General features: G+C 43.9%; 1 protein-coding gene across 1 annotated transcript in view; it reads right to left on the bottom strand.

Moving 5' to 3' along the window:
• The window catches only part of ARHGEF4 (Rho guanine nucleotide exchange factor 4), a gene marked incomplete at both ends in the record, with an annotated part of 86,914 nt that overhangs the window by 26,547 nt on the left and 40,342 nt on the right, over positions 1 to 20,025 (bottom strand). The window contains one exon of the mRNA XM_079539975.1: positions 7,533 to 7,672. Coding sequence (XP_079396101.1) covers positions 7,533 to 7,672 — 140 coding nt within the window. The remainder of the gene's footprint in view (positions 1 to 7,532; positions 7,673 to 20,025) is intronic.

The raw sequence follows: 20,025 nt of genomic DNA, 5'->3' as shown, positions 1-20,025 counted from the left end.
ATTTGGACAATTCTGCCTGTCTGATGAATGGAGTGTGCTAATACTGTCACAGCTGAGCTGGAAACTGAAAGCTTTATGTACAAAAAAGTGAAAAATGGATAAGTGTAATAAACAGTGCAGGTGCTTCAGCAGAATATGCCAGTAACTAACAGCAGACAAGGACAGGGAAGTGCTATACACACCCTGGCTCCCCAGCTCACAGTGGGCCTGCACAGCACGACTGCACAGCACAGCTCAGTGTGGTACACCGGCTGCCATGGACTTCAGTGCATCTTGCAAATAGAAGAAATCAAGCTTTGGTTGCATGTTCAATGGATGGGCAAATAGAAGAAATCAAGCTTTGGTTGCATGTTCAATGGATGGACCTCTATCACAGTTCAGCAACTGAAAACAAGGACTGCTAATGGAATGGAGGAGGAGAAAGCACTGCTACCTGAAAAACACATCTGCTCAAAGAATTTATGAAACTTCAAAATATCTCACTATTACGCTTTGCCCAGCATCCAAACTAAGCAAAAACCCAGGCTCTTCTGTATTGAGTTAACCCTTGGCAACAACTGCAGCTCCCAGTTGAACTGAAACCACCGCTGAGCCACAACCTAAAAGCATCAGAACAAGTACAGCTTCTTAAACTGCATGTGATCATGTATTTCTAAAATGGAAAACCATCTGTTGAAGGTCCCCAGTTTGCTTGGAATTTCACAATGTCTAATGCTGTAAGGTCCTCTGTTACTGCCACTTCACATCCCCAGACAGCACGTCCCTGTGCTCTGTGCTCATGTCATGCTGCCCAAGGCAGCAGAACAACAGGCCCTGGAGAGCAGCTCTCAATGGGCTGTTCTCCAGGAGCTGCCCCATCAGCAGGGAAGTAAATGCAGTCTAACAGTGGCTTTCAAAATGATCGACAAAGTGAAAATGCAAAATGGATTGCCCCAGCACTGTCGTTCCATGCTAACACACAAGGTGCTCCTCTGCTCTCCTCGCAAAGCATCTGTTAGAGATACGAGCACGAAGAGATGGGATGTTCGGTCTATCGTTCGAGCAGACTGCTTTTTTCTTTGACAAAGCCTGCTGACACGAAGACCTGCCAGCAGCAAGATGTCCAGATGCAGGATCCTCCCACAGATGATAGATGAAGCACTAAAAAAGAGCTCCCATCAAGACCTTCTTAGGTTGCTGCTCTCTTCAATCACACCTGCCCTCAGCCCAGAAGCTCGGAGAACCTGCACGTGGCATCCAACAGCTGTGAAGCAGCACAACCCTACTGCTGCTGCGAGGCCCTGAGCGCTCCCCACTGCCCTGTGCAGGCCTGCCTGGCAGGCACATGCTGCGCAGGGATCACCAGCCTGCCCCGTGCTGCTGGAGATAAGGGCTGCTGTGTTTGCCATCAGTGGTCACGTGTGCTGTGTGTGGGAGCAGTGGGGTTACTGCCAGTGACATTTCCTGGCTCTGCCAGGAGCAGGCGTAGAACCAGCCCAAATGGGACACGCTGGGGGCACCGAGTGTCCCAGGGGATGGAGCATTTCCCAAGACAAGCGGGGCTGGCATGCCCAGCTCTCACAGATATTTCTTCTTTCAACAGCTCCTACAGTTCTGCAGCTATTATCAAAGCAGGAAAATGCAGCTGCAAGGAACATGCTCCTTCTTTAAAACATGGCTGAATTTGCTGCTCTCTCTGTTCCCTCCCCAGCCAGGGTAGGACCAGGGCCCTCAGTCGGTGGACAGGGCTGAAGATGAAGAAGGGATCTTTGGAGGGATTAGCAGTGCTTCCTGAAGGGCCAGAAGAGTCAGGAGGGACTTTATTTTTCCACCACAGGATTCAAATGCATTCTGGAGATTAGGGGGAAAAAGGAGAGCTCGCAGAGAGGAGCTGCTCTAAGTCAGGATTTGGAGAGAGGAGAACAAATACAAGAAGTTTTTAATGTCAGAGGCATGCTGAGAGGAACCTGAGGCATGGTATAAAACCAGTTCGTTCCAGATATCCTCACTCCTCTCTCTGCAAGCACTTAAACCTGGAATAACCTCTACACTAATCTTTACCCAGCATTCCTGCTCCATCACATTCCTCCTTTATCCCCTTCTCTCAGCAGACCTTTGTACTCTGACATCCACTTTGTTATTGTAGTTATCTGATGCAAGTGTTTCCTGAACTGGCAAACTGAGTGCAGACATCCCTAACTATTTTAAAAATAAAGACACTGGCTGGCCGAGTGAATTGTAAGAGCAAGATTTTGCACGACAGACTTGCTCTACTTGCTCTTGTATACCATCATGCTACAATTTCTAGAGTTTGCAAACTGCAGGTTAACTTACACTCCAAATGCAAATGTCACCGCGCTGCTGACACACGTCCTATCACGGAACAGGGAGTGAGGTGTCACTATGGACTCTGAAAATCAAGAAGCAAGTGCCCAAAGTAGGTGAGTGACACAGAGAGCAGGGCAAGTCCTGCACTGTATCAGGCAGGGCACAACTGAAAGCTAGGCCCCACCTATGAACGGTGCCACCCCTCTCCATGCACTTTCAGATCAGCACTGGCTGTCCTTGTGCAGAGCTGACTGAGCAACAGCACTCTGGGAAGCACTATTGGAAGCACATGGATCACAGAGCCTGCCGTCAGGTGCAGCTGAGAGCCCTGTGCAGGTAGCACTGCCAGGCCTGCCTGCCACACCACCTCCAGCGCCGCACAGCAAGGACTGAAGATCCCAGTAGCAATGAGGTGGATGCCCTTGTGTGCAGAGAGCAGCTGGGGTCTTGCCAACGTAACCCTTAGCCCTAGGGAGCACTGTGCCACTGGAGCTTTTTGTAAGGCACTGCCAAAACACTTGAAGATGGTTGGAGCCTTCACCATAAAGAGACAACTTGTTATTAGCATCAGCAGTCGTGCTGTGTTTTCTCTAAGCGATGAGAAAGATTGGGCAGAGTGCTAGCAACCTATGGATATGCTGAAAAAAACACAGGCAGGCTTGGAGACGGTCTGGCAAAAGTAACTTCAGGAGTTAAATGTTGGATCATTTCTTCTTCAAAGGGAAGGATGTTTGTGGAGCCAGGCCTGACTCTACAGGCCGGTAACCAGGAATACATTTAATAATGTCTGCTGTTTGCTGGCATTACAAGTCCCCAGTACACACAGGCATCATTAACAAGTGTGAACAGAACAGAAGCTGTTAGTCTTTGCAATTAAACAGCTGGCAGGGCTGACGTAAGAAATCCAAAGCCGTCATGCAGCCTCCAGTTATTGCCTTTGAGTGACATATTTAGGTCTGTTTTACAGCCACAGAGAAAAGTCTGGGCAGTGCAACCCCCTCTTTCAGCATGTCTGTCCATGTTGGAGCGCACACACCACGGAGAGGCTAAACACAGAGGCTCCCTCCTCAGCTCTGCTCCTGGAAGGCAGCAGTTGTCCCCTCAAAGCAGGCATTTCCTTGTGTATGAGCAAAGCCCCTTCTTCTGCTGTAACACCTCAGCATTTTTCTAGAAGTGTGACAGATCCCCTGAGTGCTATCCTTGCCCCAAGAACTAAGCTAAGCTGGTTTTTCTGTTGTTTTGTTTCTAATAAGTATCAGATTAGCAGGGCTATTTTAGAGAAAGTCTGGTGTAGTTCAGCAAAAAAAAAAATTATGTGTTGAAGAAAGACTTCTGTGTGTATTTAATGCGTGTTGGCAGCCTGTATGCATACTCCTGCCTCAGCGATGTCCTGATGCTAGGGAAGGGGAAAGCAGCTCAGGACAGCTGCAGCTGCTCATAGCAAAATGGGAATATGGCTCTAGCGACCCCCAGCAGCACTTGGCTCCTGATCCTGGCCTTTGGGGAGACACAATTGCCATATAGTGTTTGGATATACCGATTTCATCTAATTTCATTGCTTAAAGCCCTCTGCAATGACATCGGAAGTTTCAGATCAGATGACTGTAAAAACTAAACTCATAGGGTATCAAAAACTGCTGCAATTCTGCTCCAGTTCTGCCCTGAACACTCTCATATACAAGGTATGCAAGCACATAAGACCAGAAACTCAGATCCTGTAAAGATTCATGTCCATCAGGGAAAACATTAATTCTTGTCCTCTACAGCAAGGAGCTGACTACAATGCTCCATGAAGGAGGTCGTTTGCATTGGACAAAGTTGGAACGCTTTGTTCTGACCTGCATGAGCATTTCTTTGGTATTTTAAAACTGCATTTATTCGTATCTTTTCAGTGGATCCCCTTACAGTTTACGTATCTTACTTGTTACCCTTGGGTGTGCCTGGGTGAGCTCTGAGTTACTCCACAAGGATAAATTCTCAGTGAGAGATGAGAGTTTAGCACAAGAAAAATGCTGTAGAGCCTCATCAGCCACGGTTGCATGTTGCTTGGCAAGACAAAATAGGACTGTTAGAACATTTGCTGCCTTTGGTAAATGAGAGATGATTTTTGTTTACACCATTTCCTGAACATTTTTCTGTATGCATTATTTTGTTAAATCAGGAATATGAACATTAGATTAATCAGCTTAATGGCATCCTGTCAACAAGCACTGGTAAAAAACACGAACAAATGTAACATATTGCAATACTCTCATTTTAAAACGTGAGGCAACAATGTTACACATCTCAGATAAAATCATAAAATCCTGAACTGCTGATTCCAGCATGTCCCTGCATTTCCTCAGGAACAAGACTTCAGATTCCAAATTCCAAGCTTATCAAACGTAGAGTCAGAAGAGATAAGGAAAATAGAGGGAGTCTCGCTACTGTTTTCCAAACCTTTATTGCTTTGCTTTCAGGGCTGAAAGAAGGCAAATACTCCACCTCTGCGCTGAATTGCAACAGCATTTTTCCCAAAGCCCGTAGCTGTAAGGAACCCCTTGCACAGCAGCAGGGCAGAACAGACTCTTTGGTGCCTATCAGAAATGTCCGAGCAAACGCAGCTAAGACCATTTGCAAAGGCCAACTATTTGATAAACAGCACTTTTCCTCATTATCTCTGGCATCACTTGAGAGCTCAGCAGGCAGGCTTTTACACGCTTAATTCATTAACTCCTCCGCTTCAGCCTCCAGGTACCATATTTCATGCTGCCTTACACTGTGCCTACCCCGTGCATACTGTTCTGTAGTGCAAAGTCAGAACCACCATGCATGTAGAACACAGACTTTCTCTTGCCACATTTTACCAGCTTATGCTGCAGAAGAAAAGGGTGGAGTCTTTACCTAGAGCAGCCACCAAGTAAGCTCCACCAAGGACAATCAGAAAACAAAAATCTCTTTTCATGATCTACATCTGAAAGAGCACCAGACACACTTCCCCAGAAAATTGCTTCCCCTGCCTCTTTTCCCATCCCAAACCCTTTTTATTACTTTTTGACTGATTTTTCTTGGCTCCTACACTGACTCATGCTGATCTTCCTAGGTGGGCTCTGTACAACCTTCCCAAGCTCTTTTATTCCTCTTGTCTTCCTGCCAACAAATTATTCGAGTTTTACGAAAGGCTTCTTTCTTTTTATTCCACAACCATTTTCTCTTGATCCAAAATGAACTTAAGCTCAGCAGTTGCTTTATTTTTTTTTTTTTTTAATGCAACATTTGTACTGCCAAATGCCTTAAAAATTTATTTTAGCCTTCTCTGTTTATTTGAAAGCTGCTCCTTCTGAGAGGTTTGAGAATCACGGCGTTACCATAGTTTCCTTATCCATGACCAATAAAATGCAATTTGGAATAAAATGCAACAAGGACAAGACTGCTCAGCAGACTTCACTAAACAACTGGACATTGGTGTCTACACTATAGATTGCTCCTAGTGTTAGTACTGGAAATAGTTAGGATTAATCTGCACCCAGATTCTGGTCCAGCAATCAAACTGAAGGCTCATGCTTTTCTGATTCCCAGCTATTGGAGATGGTTCAGCTCCAGCACTTAAGATTTCTCTTCATGTAAAATCCGTACCTCACAGATTTAGTATTTCACCTCTGAGAGATTTTATGTCACTGCACTCTTTTGTTCCAGGAAGTAATTGCACAGGAAAGCACTGTGCTAATGCTCAGCAAAGGTAAATGATGGATTCATTACCCCTAGAAATCTGTTGACAAAGTAAACGATGTACTGCCTGTTCTTACAGCGTTGTTGGCCCCCGAACAGGCAAGCTTCTAGGAAATGTGCCAGAGATAAACTAGTCTCTTCCAGTCAATCAGCCAACAAACCCACACATACTTCAAAGAGGATACAAATGATACCTGCTTTGGACACATCCACTTGTTTTCCTTATTAGGGGTTATATGATGGGATTTTACTCAAATAAAATGAACTAATAAAAAAAGAAAACCAAATGTCCTCAATAACAGAGAACGATGGAGAGAAAAACACAACATATATGATGGTTACAGAGATCTACTGCCAAGTTAAATAATTTTTCTGATTTTAAAGAGCTGTGAAGATTTCCTTTAAAAATAAAGCGCAAATAAAAGGAAAGAAGGAAAATATTTTGCATTCCCCTTTAAAAAAGAAAAAAAAAAAATATCAAGAGGACGCTCATGTTTCATGAGCCACAATGAAGAGAGTTGCCAAGTCAAAAAGCTGAATGGCAGGAAAGCCAAATTCTCCCATGACAATCTCAGCACACAGTATGGGGTTGTCTTCTGTGGTGCCTGGGCCTCTCTCAAAAACATATCAGATTAATGGGAGAGAATGCAACTCAACAAACGCAATACACAGGTAAGCTGCATTTCCTTTCAGTGTAACACACTGGGTGCAGGAAATTAAGAAAAATAAAAAAATTACTGAAGTTAAACTTCTTCTGTTTAGGGCAAAACCAATCAAAACTGCTGAGGTTAAAGCGAAAGCTCTGGCCATGGTTTGGCAATCTCTGCACGTAAACAACACGGGAAGAAAATACAGCAAGTCTATTCCTTACCCCAACATCCCAGGGCTGCAGTCATGAATTCTGAGCACAAGCAGCAGGAAAACTGCTCGAAGAATATTTGCTGTTGTTTTGAAGAAAAGATGTTATCCTCACTATGCAGTTCACTTTTGGAGATCTCAGGCCACGATCACTGTGTGCATGTGACATACAGGCACTGAGCTTCAGTCAACATCATCTCAGTTATAGCTCAGCCACAAGAAAACGTAACAAATATCTTATCCCTGCCTTCTCATTTAATGAAGGTCATGTAAAAGTACCAATGTATGGGGAAGAGAAGAATGTCTGTGTATGTATGAGCGTAAGAAACATGCTTCACTCTTCAAACAGAAAAGCTTATTAATTCACCCCACTGAAAAAGCACTCTGTGTTAACAGGATGCCAGTTCTAATGCATTAGACAATTCCATTATACTTTTGCAGAAAAAAATACTCCTAGATCCTATTATTATGTTGCTCATTGTCCTCCACTCCTAGGGAGAGTGCCTTCAAGGAAAGCTCAGACTCTACCACTAACCAGCTGTAAGTGACATTTGAAGACTCATCCTCTCTGCCAGGACCAGCATGGTCTTGAATCCATCTTACAGTTCATGACTGACATCCTTCCTCCCCCTGCCCACCAGAAGCTGCCAGCACAGTACCTCATTGATGGCGAGCTGCTCTCCTCCTCCCCCAGGGTGGCCATAGCGGTGGTTGGAGCTGCGGAAGTCCTCGTACAGATCCTCCTCACTTCCCACATCATCTGTCAGAGCTGTCTTGTCCAGGGCTCCATCAGCAATCACTGCAACAGCAAAAAGAACTCATTGGTCATACACCACAAGGTCCTCAGAAGTGCTGCACCAATAATATGAACTTGGTAGGGGTAAGGGAGGCAGTAACAGCATAGAGAAGAGACAAGGAAATGAGACATGCCCGTGACAAAGAACACAGATGTGATTTTACAGAAAAAATGGCAAGGTAAAAGGCTTGTGTCTGCCAATTCAGGCCAAGGAAACTCTAAGCCTTTGGAAAACATTCACCTTCCTCTTTGTACACCCATTCAGTTCAAGAACCCCCTTCGTTCCCTAAAAGAGTGCTTGCTATAGAGGTATCCTCTAGCAGCACCAGCACAGAAGGGCTGCTCTGCATGAAGTAACATGGAATAAGCTGCAGGTAGCTGAGGCTCAGCAGTCTGCAGAGAGCACCTGCACTGAAGTCTCAAGACACAAGCATGACACTGAAAATATGATATCCACACTTATCTACACTTGTTGCATAGAAGAAAATGGCAGTTCCTCTCTTTCACGGGCAGGAGCCTTTTTCTAAGGTCTCCTCAAGAAATACAAAAGAGAGCAAATACACTTGAGAGCAAGTTGATGATTCATCCCATACCTGCCTAGGCAAGAGTTCTCAAAATCTGTGAAAAATGCTAATGATTAAAGAAAACATTTGAAGTCATATTCTTCTGGAATAGCAACTGCTAGAAAAATGGTTTCCATGACAAAGAAGTGGGCTTCACAGAAAATTTCCATGCATGAAATAAGCAGCTAATAGAAAGACACACATGATGCAGAGGACAGCAGCTGATGTAATTAATAATTTGAGTTTAACAGACTTTACATGGCTTCTCTATAGGGACTGAGTGAAGTGAAAATACAGACACTGCCATCATTACTCCTGTCAAAGTTATATATCATGTCATACTTAAATCGTTTGCAGAACAAGTGAAAGAACAGCATTTAGGTTGATCCTGTACAGCTTGGAGAGGGAAAGCATTGGTTGGACTAGTTTTGAGCTCTCACTTCATTCCATTTGTGGCAAGACCTACCAAACATCATCCTTGCCAATGCTTTCCTTACATGTGAAATTGTTCATTATACATTAAGGCTGCATCAAAAATATGCCTAATAAGAGTGAGGTCTAGCATCGATCAGTTCAGTGCAGTTACTTAACTTTTACATGACAAGTTTATGAGCTGCTTTTGAACTAAATATTTATTGAATTCAAAATATAAACAATCAAATACAGCACTGCAAAGATACTCATCACCTGAACCTGGAAACTCATCCAAGACTAATGGAAGCTCAGGACACAGAGGTGAACAAGAGCTTATAATGAAAGCAGAGCTTTCTAGGCCAAATAGAAAAGAAGCAAGAATGATACAAAAGTCTTTGAAGACAAGTCAGGAAGAAAATATTGCAGAGAAAGAGGAAGAACAGAGAAAGCATGAACCACTTCTCCTTCACTCAGAATGATCATCTATCTTAATCTAGGAAAATATTTTAGCTTCTCTCAAGTTAGAAAACGATGTCCTTAACCCTTCGTTCTCAGCAAGGAGCTTAATGGTACCTAGCTTGAGGCTTTCATCAGGTAGCATTCTTTTCAATTCCTGCTGAGCCATGATCTAACACAGTTCTAGTCTCTATGCCTTGATTTGACCTGCCTCTCAGAAAAGAGTCAAGTTCCTTCTTCCACTCCTCTTAAAAAAAAACAAGTCCACATGCACATACTCCACCAAAAAAATGAAGTCCATAATCACTCAGAAGTTCTCAGTCCTTTAAGACAGAATGGTCCAAGATAGTCATTAGATGTTTTCCCACAAACACTATGTTCCAGGGAAGAACTGAAAAAAGACCAGAATTTGCACTGAAGCAACTTACATGGGAGAAAAGATTACAAACAAATAAATAAAACAACAGTCTGAAACGGTGACCCATTGCACTAAAAATCCATCAGGGAAGTGGGAGAATGAAGGCTTTAAATGTAGGTAATGACTCAACATGCACAGTATAAACTAGGTCAAGTAGAAAAGAAGCAAGAACCGTACAAAAATCTTTGAAAACAAGTTAGCTGAAATGGCTAAAACAGTCTATCAGCTTCTCAACTGCACAGTACTAGTAGGACAGACAAGTATTTTACTGTGCAGGAGTTGGTCTGGGTGCCATACTTCCCCTCCCGTCCAAATGTTCATCTCCATGTCACACTGCAGTCCACTGATGTGGCCACAGCTGGCTTCTGTGTCCTCCCAAAGCCATGGATCTGACCTGGCACTGGCAATCAGACAGCAGAGAGCAACACTTTGTTAAAAATAACACTGAGCTCCAAGTTACATCCAATTAGCTCAAGCAGATTTCTCCACATTTCATATGGCTGTCATGCTAGATTCTGTTAAATATGGCAACAAATCCCATACAGAGGAATGTAGGGAGGGGGTGTCACAAACAGTGGTACAACATTCTTCTCTGCAAGCATTACTACTCCGTATTCTGCTGTTGTTAATCCAGGAGCATGCTCAGAATTCATGGTACAGGAGCACAAAAGCTGATGGATAACGTTTCCAATGCCAACTGACAAGAGTGTGCACAAACCCTTTTTTTGTATTTGAATAGAGAGTAAGGTGTCTGCACGAGGAATAACCTTAAGGACACAGAGCAGTGAGAGCATCCTGGAGAAGAGCATGGGTAAATAAACCTTGATCAAAATGGAGGAATGAGGTACATGGTTCATTCTCACACTGCTCTACATGCCCTGCAGCTTGGGGCTTCCCACAAAAGGACACTGCTCACAGTGGGATGAGCTCCTCCTGCATGGCCCTGCCAGCCCAGCCTGCTGGCTGCACCCTGCCTGTAGGGTCACTGCTGCCCCTGGGCCATGGGAATGGCATGCTTACTGTCTGCAGGGACCTGCCTGCATGTAGAGTGCTTGCTTGTTCCTGGGACTCATCAGCTGACTTGAGCCTGGAGAACAAGAGAGCCTAACAGAGAGTGGTGGAGAGGAAAAGAGGAGTGGGGCCTTGTGATGCTCATCTTACAGATGAGCAGCCAGAAGTTGCTGGCTGATACTTGCCGAAGGGCTGAATGGCACTGAGTGATGAGGAACAGCAAACATATTCCAGAGACCCAAGGAGAGATGAATTTGTTCATAGCTCCTCTCCAAAAGCAAGGACCTGCTTACACATTCTAAGTGCAAAGAATTAGTGAACACGACATAAATAGCTAGAAAGCCCAAACCCAAAAACCTAGAACCATCAAAACAGATTCCCACCCTCCCTGGAGAAACAGGATATATCTCCAGCACAGCTTCCCCAGAGCAGCTGGGCCCCAGGCACAGCCCACCTCATTCCAGAGAGCTCCGTGCCTCCGGAGTTACGGCTCAGCAGGACTGAACCCTGGGGCTGCCTGTTGGCGGGGAGCTCCTGCCATGGTCTGGCTCACAGCCCTCAGCAGTAACCCAGAACTGATGGAAAATAGGTCACAGGCAGCTCCCCCAAAGCCAGCCAGCCCGCAGCTTTTGGGGTGAGGACAGGAAACAAGGAATGGCTGCAGCCAGCTTTGGAAGCCAACAGCATCCACAGTTTATTAAAAGTACATATTAATGACAAAGGGAACAACAACTGTGTACTGGAAATATCTCTCTTCAAGTATGCTCATCCAGCGTCGCATCCACACATTTGTCTCTATGTGGCATTTACATTTAAAATAATTCACTGGAATAACAGTAGGAGCCTGATTTACACTCAGAGAGCAAATTAATTCAGAGCTAACAACATCATTCCCACCGCCTCACTGAGCAGAGAAGGCTGCAGTTACGTGCACCCGCAGGGAGCTGCAGCTGGAGGAGGGGAGCTCAGGAGATGCAACACACCAAGCAGACAGAAGGGTTGTGTGAGGTGGGAAACAAACCTGGGAGCCCCTGCACAGGTGAAGAACAGCCCTCCACCTTCCTCTCTTTGCCATAGCTGCCACTGCTGTGCTGCAGCACCCACCCACCCCGCTCTGAATGGCGTGCATCATTTATCAGCTGCTTGATCTACACAGGTCCCTGTGCAGCTGCCACAGTGAAATCCATCAGTGATGTCATCCCACTTCTGCCCCAGCAGTGCCATTCTGCAGCTCTTTGCTGTGCTGAGGGATCCTCTCACGTCGTTGTGCTTATGGCTGTGGGCTGGTTTAACAGGAAGAGGGAAGGACAGGGGGGATTTAGCAAAAAGCAGACAATGACCCATTAGTATGAACTTCATAATGGGAAAGAAACCAACAAAAAGCAACACCACAAACATGGGCCTGCAACGCCAAGCCTTACAGAGCTAAGACCTTTGTGATTACATTACATTTATGAACAGGTAACGAAAGTGAATCTGCAGGGGGGAAAGAAAAGTAAAAATAGAGCGTAAGGAAGAGAGACAGAAAATATTTAAGGGGAGAAAGCATGCTTCATCTTCCTATAATAAAGAAAAATTAGTAAAGGAAAGTGCTCAGCACATCAAAATGAAATCAGCAGTTTGGTACAATGCCACTAATGGCATTCCTGTTGTGAATGAAACCAGTTTCCAATTAGCCAAAGCAATGAACGAGTCCACAACTGAAACCAAAAGGAGACAGACAGCTCTTCAGCTCTGCAGGTCACCCATGGTAACTCTCATCACCAATAACGCGCTGAGTCACCCACCCAGGTTTCAAAAAGTTTTCAAATCCCACTTAGGAACTGAATGACTTGCAGTGAGGCTTAAGAAAGAGCTCTCGGCTCCCTCGGTCAGCAGAGATATGGGGAAAAGGGGTGGCTCTACAGCTCTGCCTCCCACGGTAGCCCTTGCTCCATGCCCACCATGCCCGTGTGCAGCATACCTCGCTCACTGAGCTACATTGCAGGTGGGAGGGATGGGGGAGCGTTGTAATGGTGAAATTGTGAAAATGATGGGAAAAACAGATAGAAAATAACATAAATCTATGGTCCTGACACAAAGCATGCTCCTTTGTTGGAAAGCACCTCTGCTGAACAAACAACTAATTCACTGGCTGTGCTCCAGTCACAGCTACTGATGTGGAAAGAAGCAGGCATGTCCTCCTACTCCATTTGTTGATTGTTTGCTCAGGTCTGATTACTCATCCATACAGTCCTGTTTGCACTCATTTTTTTCAGACGGATGTCTTTGGAAATGCTATTTACTTTACAGCTGGACAGTGCTGAAAGTGGTGGGGGCCAACTCCAGTTTAGTCCCTTAAACCTTAGCACAATCTAAGCATGAAATCAACTGTAGCCATCAAAACTCCCAGTCAAATCCATTCTAGAATCCAGGCACATTCTTCACTGTGTCCTCAGTAGGAGGTACTGGTTGGGAAGTCTGGTACGTCAATTACTGTTCATGCTGTTGTCCTCAAATATATTTGAGGCTGCATAGTATAGTACAGTCAACTCAGATCAGCAGTAACCTCAAGCAAGCTTTCAATTCAACTGCAAAGATGAAACTACCACGTTCATCTCTACACCTACGTATTCTTACCCAGATGTGTAACAGCCAAGGAAATTTGAGTAAACAAACCGGGAAATGAATACAATAGTTCTTTATTGTGGACAACGTCTAACGTAGCAAATCTAGAAGGTAAAAGCAACATCAAAGAGTGTTACTGCAGCTGACAGGCCTAACAAATGTGAATCTGAAAGGGCTTTTCAGTAAGACTTCATCTGTTTGTATTTGCTTTTAGGAGTGCATCTGCTCTCGCTGTTCAACGCGGACAAACGTAGTTAGCACTGTTTAGACAAAGCCATGATTGGAAAATCATAATCAGATTTCAAATGAGAACCTTGAATTGAAAAAATTCCTCCCATGCCCTCTCAGAAGGCGTTATTCCTCCTCCTTCTGCAGCTACTCTCCAGGCACTTGGAGTTTCTTAATGCAGGTGCTGATGTTAGCTCCCAAGTCTCACGCTGCCCTCGTCTGCTTTAATTAAATTGATCCAGCTGTGACATTGGGCTTCACCTCTAAAACAACTACCTAAGAAAATTCACAGTACTATGTCAGAAAACCAGGCTGTCATAGGTTCCTACACTGCTTTTTAAAGAAAGGAAAGAATGTAAACATGCTATAAGAACCTCCAGTTAATTTACATTTCCAAAATTGCAGTGCTTTTGTGTCTCTACATCTCAGTTCACCCCTCAGAAGACTGAGAGCTTGGAAGCGAAGCTGCGAAAAAGCACAGAGCTTTCTTCCAGTCACAGTCTGGAAAAAAGAAAATTGCACAATGCACCAAACTTTTCCTACCAGCCTGGGGAAGATCACTTTGTAAAGAGCAGCTACAGTCATCTTTATGAAGAACACTCAATAGGAGGTAGAACGATTCACATCAGAGATGACTTTCAAACGTTGCACCCGCTCAGGCCAACTTTGCAACTTCCCTACACTACTTTCACAACAGTCAAACTTGCAGCAGAAAGAAAGAGGCATGGGAGCTCCTTATGATGGACTAATTTATGTTATAAAATTAATGATAAAGAATGAAGAATTATTTTGATAACAGTTCAGAAGCAGCCACCTTTGGTTAAGATAAAACTATTTGAGAGTAGAACTTGAAGTGAGGCCCATCTCCTACAGCTATGGCTGATCAATACAACGAACACAGGCTCACAGTGCACATACCACTGCCAGCAAAGCCAGCAGAAGGAGCCACTGCCTGGCACTTCCGAAAAGCAGGTTGCTTATGTAAGTGTCTGAAGACAGATTTAACAGGCTAACTTTGAACATTTAAATTTGAAAAATGTGACCTTTCTTTCTTTCCCAGAATTCTGCATAATGCTATACATCTAGTCTTTATCTTTGTGAAGCTATCCAGGCTGACACGTGGCTTATATCTATGACCTTGTACCACAGAAGTAATTAAAAATGAATGCCATGAGAAGGCTCTCAATTGCTCTTGTGCATTTATCAAGTGTAAGTCTCAAGAGGCAATAAGATTGTTTCGCTGACATTATTTCGAATGACCAGCCTTCATGCAACATGCAACAGACCTGGTTTCATACTAGGGCTACAGTCTTCTCATTAACAGTACTGGCAGAAATGTTTCACCTTTCAGAAATCCCTCTGCCCCTATTTTACTTTAATCTCAGTTCTAAGAAAATCCCTGAGATCAAGCTGGCAAATATTTCCAAAGGGAAAACAGGAAATCAAGGATTTACGTTATTTAATTGCAATTGCCATGACAGCTTGGGGATCAAGCTTTTTGTAGTGCACATCTTTGGGTCGCACAACGCTGCACAAAGGAGGCAGAACTCAGCTCTGAGCGGCCACGGTGATCCCTCCTTCGTGTTAATGAGAACAGATCTGAGAGAGCAGCTCCAAACAAACTACAGGAGAGATGCCTGACGTGGCCAAGCGCTATTCCGTCTTTCTGTTCTGAGTGAACAAAGGCAGGAGAGCATCTCCACTGGTAGACAGGTGCAGGATAGCCACAGTAATTCAGTTTAGAGGGAGCTTACGGAGGGAAATAAGATGGAAATGTCAAATTCACTCAAATATTGGATATTTACATTTCTGGGAGTGCAGACTTCACTGTAAAAGTCCAAGACTGATTGGTTTTGCTATCTAATACTGATAGTCACATGTATAGAAGACAAGCTCTATAAACAGATGGGTGAAGAACGCTGGAGCACAGAGACCTAGAGAAGACTGTACCTGTCCTGGTACGGCTGGATTGTGTTCCCTCCAGTCAGCAACACTACCTGATATATGTGAAAATGAAAGAGACTGCGCCGAAATTTCAAACTGTAGGTGGACAGCAACACTCTTAGGAAATATATTGAAGAAGTCAAGGACAAGTCTAGCAGCCTTACGCAATCAATACTGTTCATGCTATAGTAGGAAGAGAGCTGCCTGTCATCAGCTACCTGCTCCCTGGGAATCCGACGATGCAGAATAAATTACTGCAGGCCAATTATAATTAACCTTAGATGCTGAACTTGCTGATTGATGTATTTCAACAAGTTTTCAAATATCACGAAAGAAACAGACTTCACATTCAACAGTTCCAAGTTTCCCAGAAAACTGGCGTAAGGTACATTATTAGAAGAGACTTCATAACATTCAGCTTCAGGTCTGAATTAGAGCTGAACATGTCAGATGCAACCTTATGCTACAGCAAGAAAACTCTTCCAAGGGAAACAGTATTCCTCTTGGAATAATTCCTTTCGAAGCCATAATTAATCATCTTCTTTAAAAGAAGAAAGCATTCTGGCAAGGTCACGTTGGTCAGCGCTCCTCTAATCATTAAATTAATTACTTAAAATGTTTACTGGAAGCTGCAACACAGAAATAAGAATAGCAAAATTGGTAAGATCAGCAGTTCAGCAAAATCACAGGTCTGAGATGCTGTGTGCGTTCTGAACCGTGAATTCAAAACGGCACATTAGCACTTGCAAATCATTGGACAGAAATAATCTTTTGGATGCTCTGGAGGTGTGCATAAAAGCTAACCCCAGCTGAAGATGGCAAAATTAAGAGACAGGTGTATATTAACGCAGGCAGCAACATAATCTCAATAGTCTCAATTATAAAAAGAAAATCACTGCTGATTAGCAGCAACTAAATTGAGCAAGATCTCTTAAAAAGGTAAGAGAGGGTAAAGCAGGTGAAGCCTTTCCCACCCTTACACGATGCACAGCCAAACACAGCTCTACCTAAGGCACATGTCAGAAAACGGACATTCTTCTGGAAGGAGGTGGGTGAAGCAGTCAAAACAATATCTGGAAACTTGACGTGAATGTGTAGCTTTGCAAAACCACGGCTGATACAAGGACAGTGCCTTCCAGAGCAATTCAGATTGCACGTTCCAGTGTACAGCTGGACGACAAACCTGAAGTTCTTCATAGAATCACAAGGTTGGAAACGACCCATAAGATCATCTAGTCCAACTGCCTCCTCATCATCATTGCCACGACAAGCACTACATTGCTTGAGCTTATAAAATAAACATAATAAGGCAAAGATGACAAATCTGACCTTTCCTGTGATTACCTCCCCAAAATAAAAAAAATAATTCCACAGTGCTGCTGTTATTGTTTCCATTTAAGAAATGATTCTTGTTTAGGTCCTATATGCCAATATAATGAGAAGAGAAAATGCTTTGTTTCTGTAATTAAATGAAATAGCAAAATTAAAAATGTAAACAGGACTGATGGAAAGCTGGGCTAACAAACCAAAGTCAGCACACCAGTCACCCATGCTGAAGAAGCAGTTGATTGAAAGCAGTTTTTTTCCCTTTGGTAAATTCACATCTTTAATCTACTGCACAGAATTGGATGCTTATGAATTCCCAACCCTTAGCCTTTCCAAAACAGAGGAGTTGTCCCATCCAGAAAGGATTAATAAAACAAAACCAGCCCAGAAAGACAACCGTATTCTGGACTGCACCAAAAAAAGTGCGGCCAGCAGGTCAGGGAGGTGGTCCTGCCCCTCTGCTCTGTGCTGTGAGGCCTCACCTGGAGCACTGCGTCCAGATGTGGAGTCCTCAGCACAGGAGAGACATGGAGCTGTTGGAGCACAGCCAGAGGAGGGCCACAGAAATGATGCCAGGGATGGAACAGCTCTCCTCCGGGACAGGCTGAGAGAGCTGGGGCTGTGCAGATGGAGAAGAGAAGGCAGGGGGAGAGCTGAGGGCAGCCTGTCAGCATCTAAAGGGGAGTGACAGGAAAGAAGGGGACAGACTCTTTAGCAGGGTCTGTGGTGACAGGACAAGGGGAAATGGTTTCAAAGGTAAAAGAGGGGAGATTTAGGTTGTATATAAGGAAAAAATGAGGGCGATGAGATACTGGCACAGGTTGCCCAGAGATGTGGCGGATGCCCCATTCCTGCAGACACCCAAGGTCAGGCTGGATGGGGCTCTGAGCACTGATGGAGCTGCAGGTGTCCCTGTGCATTGCAGGGGGGTTGGACCAGATGTTTTTAGGAGTCCCTTCCAACTCTAAGGATTCTGTGATTCTATGATTCTATGTTCTGGCTTTCCCAACTTCTCTCCAGCCACAATGGTCATCCGCCTGACCGATGGAGGAAGAAGAAACAAAAAACCTAACCCCCACACCACCTACAAAAGGTACGCAATGTATAAAATATACCTCTATCCTCAAGTACACTCTGTGATTTATTACTTACACAATGATTTGCTCCTTCAGTGCCTGAAGTCGCTTTCTCAGAACTAAAGTAAATGGCAAAGGATTTCTTCCAGGAGCATCATGCCAAGTGAAATTAAATTTAAATTAACCTTGTTTTCCAAAAGTCTTAAACATGACGCATGTTCATGCAGAATGATAAATTTAAGTGTTCAGTTTCTTCTGTTCAGTTTCCCCTGTGTTTAGTTACGGCAGAGCAGGCACTGCTGGAAGCGCTATACCCTGTGCCTGCTCTTACAAATTTCCCTTACAAGTCTGCTCCTGCTGGTAATGCTGAATTTTAAAATGCCTTTCTGAATGTCAGTGCTTAAAGTTACGTATCAGCATCCCCCACACTGCATATTCCTCCGAGGCTGCTCTGTGTGCACTGTGAGCGTGGATGAGGCAGCACATACTCATACTGTACTCCCAGCACCCCTGGCCAGGAAGCAGTCTGAGATGGGAACAGCAACTTTACTGAACTTCTTGTTCTACTTGCACCAAATATTGCCACGTGCCAATAGATGGCACCTTTACCATAAAATACGACCTATGTTCTGGAGTTCAGGAGTGCACATAGAAGTCTTACACAATTAATGCTGGGGTTTGCTTTCCTAATTTCATATTATAGACTGTCAGCTAAACATATGAGGTAGACTCAGATTTTTATATACTCATGAAAGTTATACTAGCATTATTTGTATTTGTCTTTAAACAGAGCAGGATAATGAAACCCCCCAAAAACTGGGGACACTATTTTACAAGTAGAATCATAGAATCACCAGGTTGGAAAAGACCTAAAAGATCATCCAGTACTGCATTTTACAAAATCAGATCTCACTGCTGCACAGCTAAGTACAATAACTCTATGTGCTTTTCCATACATTTCCTTTAGTGATAAAAACCACAGCTGCATACCAAAACCAACCCTCTGCAAGCCAAACAAGCCTTTGAAATACACCTTGTAGTCCCAAGGTCTGAATCTCAGATGGGACAGGAGCACAGGAAACGTGCCTCTCACACAGGCTGCCAACAAGAAAGAAAACAACTTGTTTTCTTACAACTAGTTGTCTATAATAGAGAACAAAAGTTCCAAGTGTGCAAATGAGAAAAACAATGGTGAATGCATCTACACAGGACCAGTAGAGAAAGAACTTGAAGACGTGTAGCAGGGACCTGACCTCCCTCCCTTCCCCACCTTCACCTACCAAAGATCTCAACGGCTAAGCAGAGCCTCCCTGCTGCTGGATGAATCCAAACCTGGATATCTTGTATGGAAGCATCTGTTGCTATAATGTGCAGATGATATACAGAGAGTCATTGTTTAATTTTTCTCTGCTAGAAACTGTTTCTTTTATAGAATCCTTCTGTGTTCCTTCTGAGTTCCTTCCTGACACTGCATGTGAGACAGAGTGCGGTGCTCGCAGGTCAGAGGAAGATGCTGTCAGCAGAGCTTTAGTTGAAATACAGATTCAAAAAGAACAGTAAGGTGTAGAGAACTGGAAGAATGTTCATTAACATTCATTCAAACCCAAAGTTTAATTTCCGTATAATACAATGCAAGAACTCAAGTCAGCTAAATGTTAACATTCAAAAATCTTAGGTGATCACAGAGGCAGACAGAGCTTGAAGATCTGCCATGAGACCTTGGACAGACCCATACCACTTGGCATAGCTATTGCTTCCTCAAAATATGCTAGATTTATCTTTTAAGGCTACTGAATCAAATCATAAAAGTGCAGCTTTACTCTTGGATATCAAAATCTTTTGAGAAAAGCAACAGGCTCTCCTGGCTCAAATCCTATGGGCTGATAATCTTAGTATTTTAATTGCATATTTCAAAATGAGGTGCCCAGGGAAACAAAAGCAAGCAATCACCCCATATTCCCAAACAAATGATTTTCTTCTGACAGAAAGCTGCTCCAAGAGCAGGGTACAGTTCAGGCATATTTAAAAAAAAATTATGCAACAACAGGAATACTTGTAAGTATCTGTGTGTTCTCAGTTGGCTGATGACATAACCTGGATGAAGTGTAAACACAGAATCCGTCTGTTCAGATTGTATTTCTGTGAAATCAAGCTGCTGCCTTGTTTTCATGTTCAACTGAATGGTTCTGTGCAGTCGCACCTTCCTCTAAGTGAAGGCACAGCTGTTGTCCCCGTCTCATAGATTTTATATGTGGCATTCCTCTACACCAGAAGCCCAACTTCATTTCTGTGTGACAGACTATGCAACGCGGG

This window comes from Tetrao urogallus (genome assembly GCF_951394365.1).
Source record: "Tetrao urogallus genome assembly, chromosome: 9".
Lineage (NCBI taxonomy): Eukaryota > Metazoa > Chordata > Aves > Galliformes > Phasianidae > Tetrao > Tetrao urogallus.
This window is presented reverse-complemented; position numbering and strand designations above follow the sequence as displayed.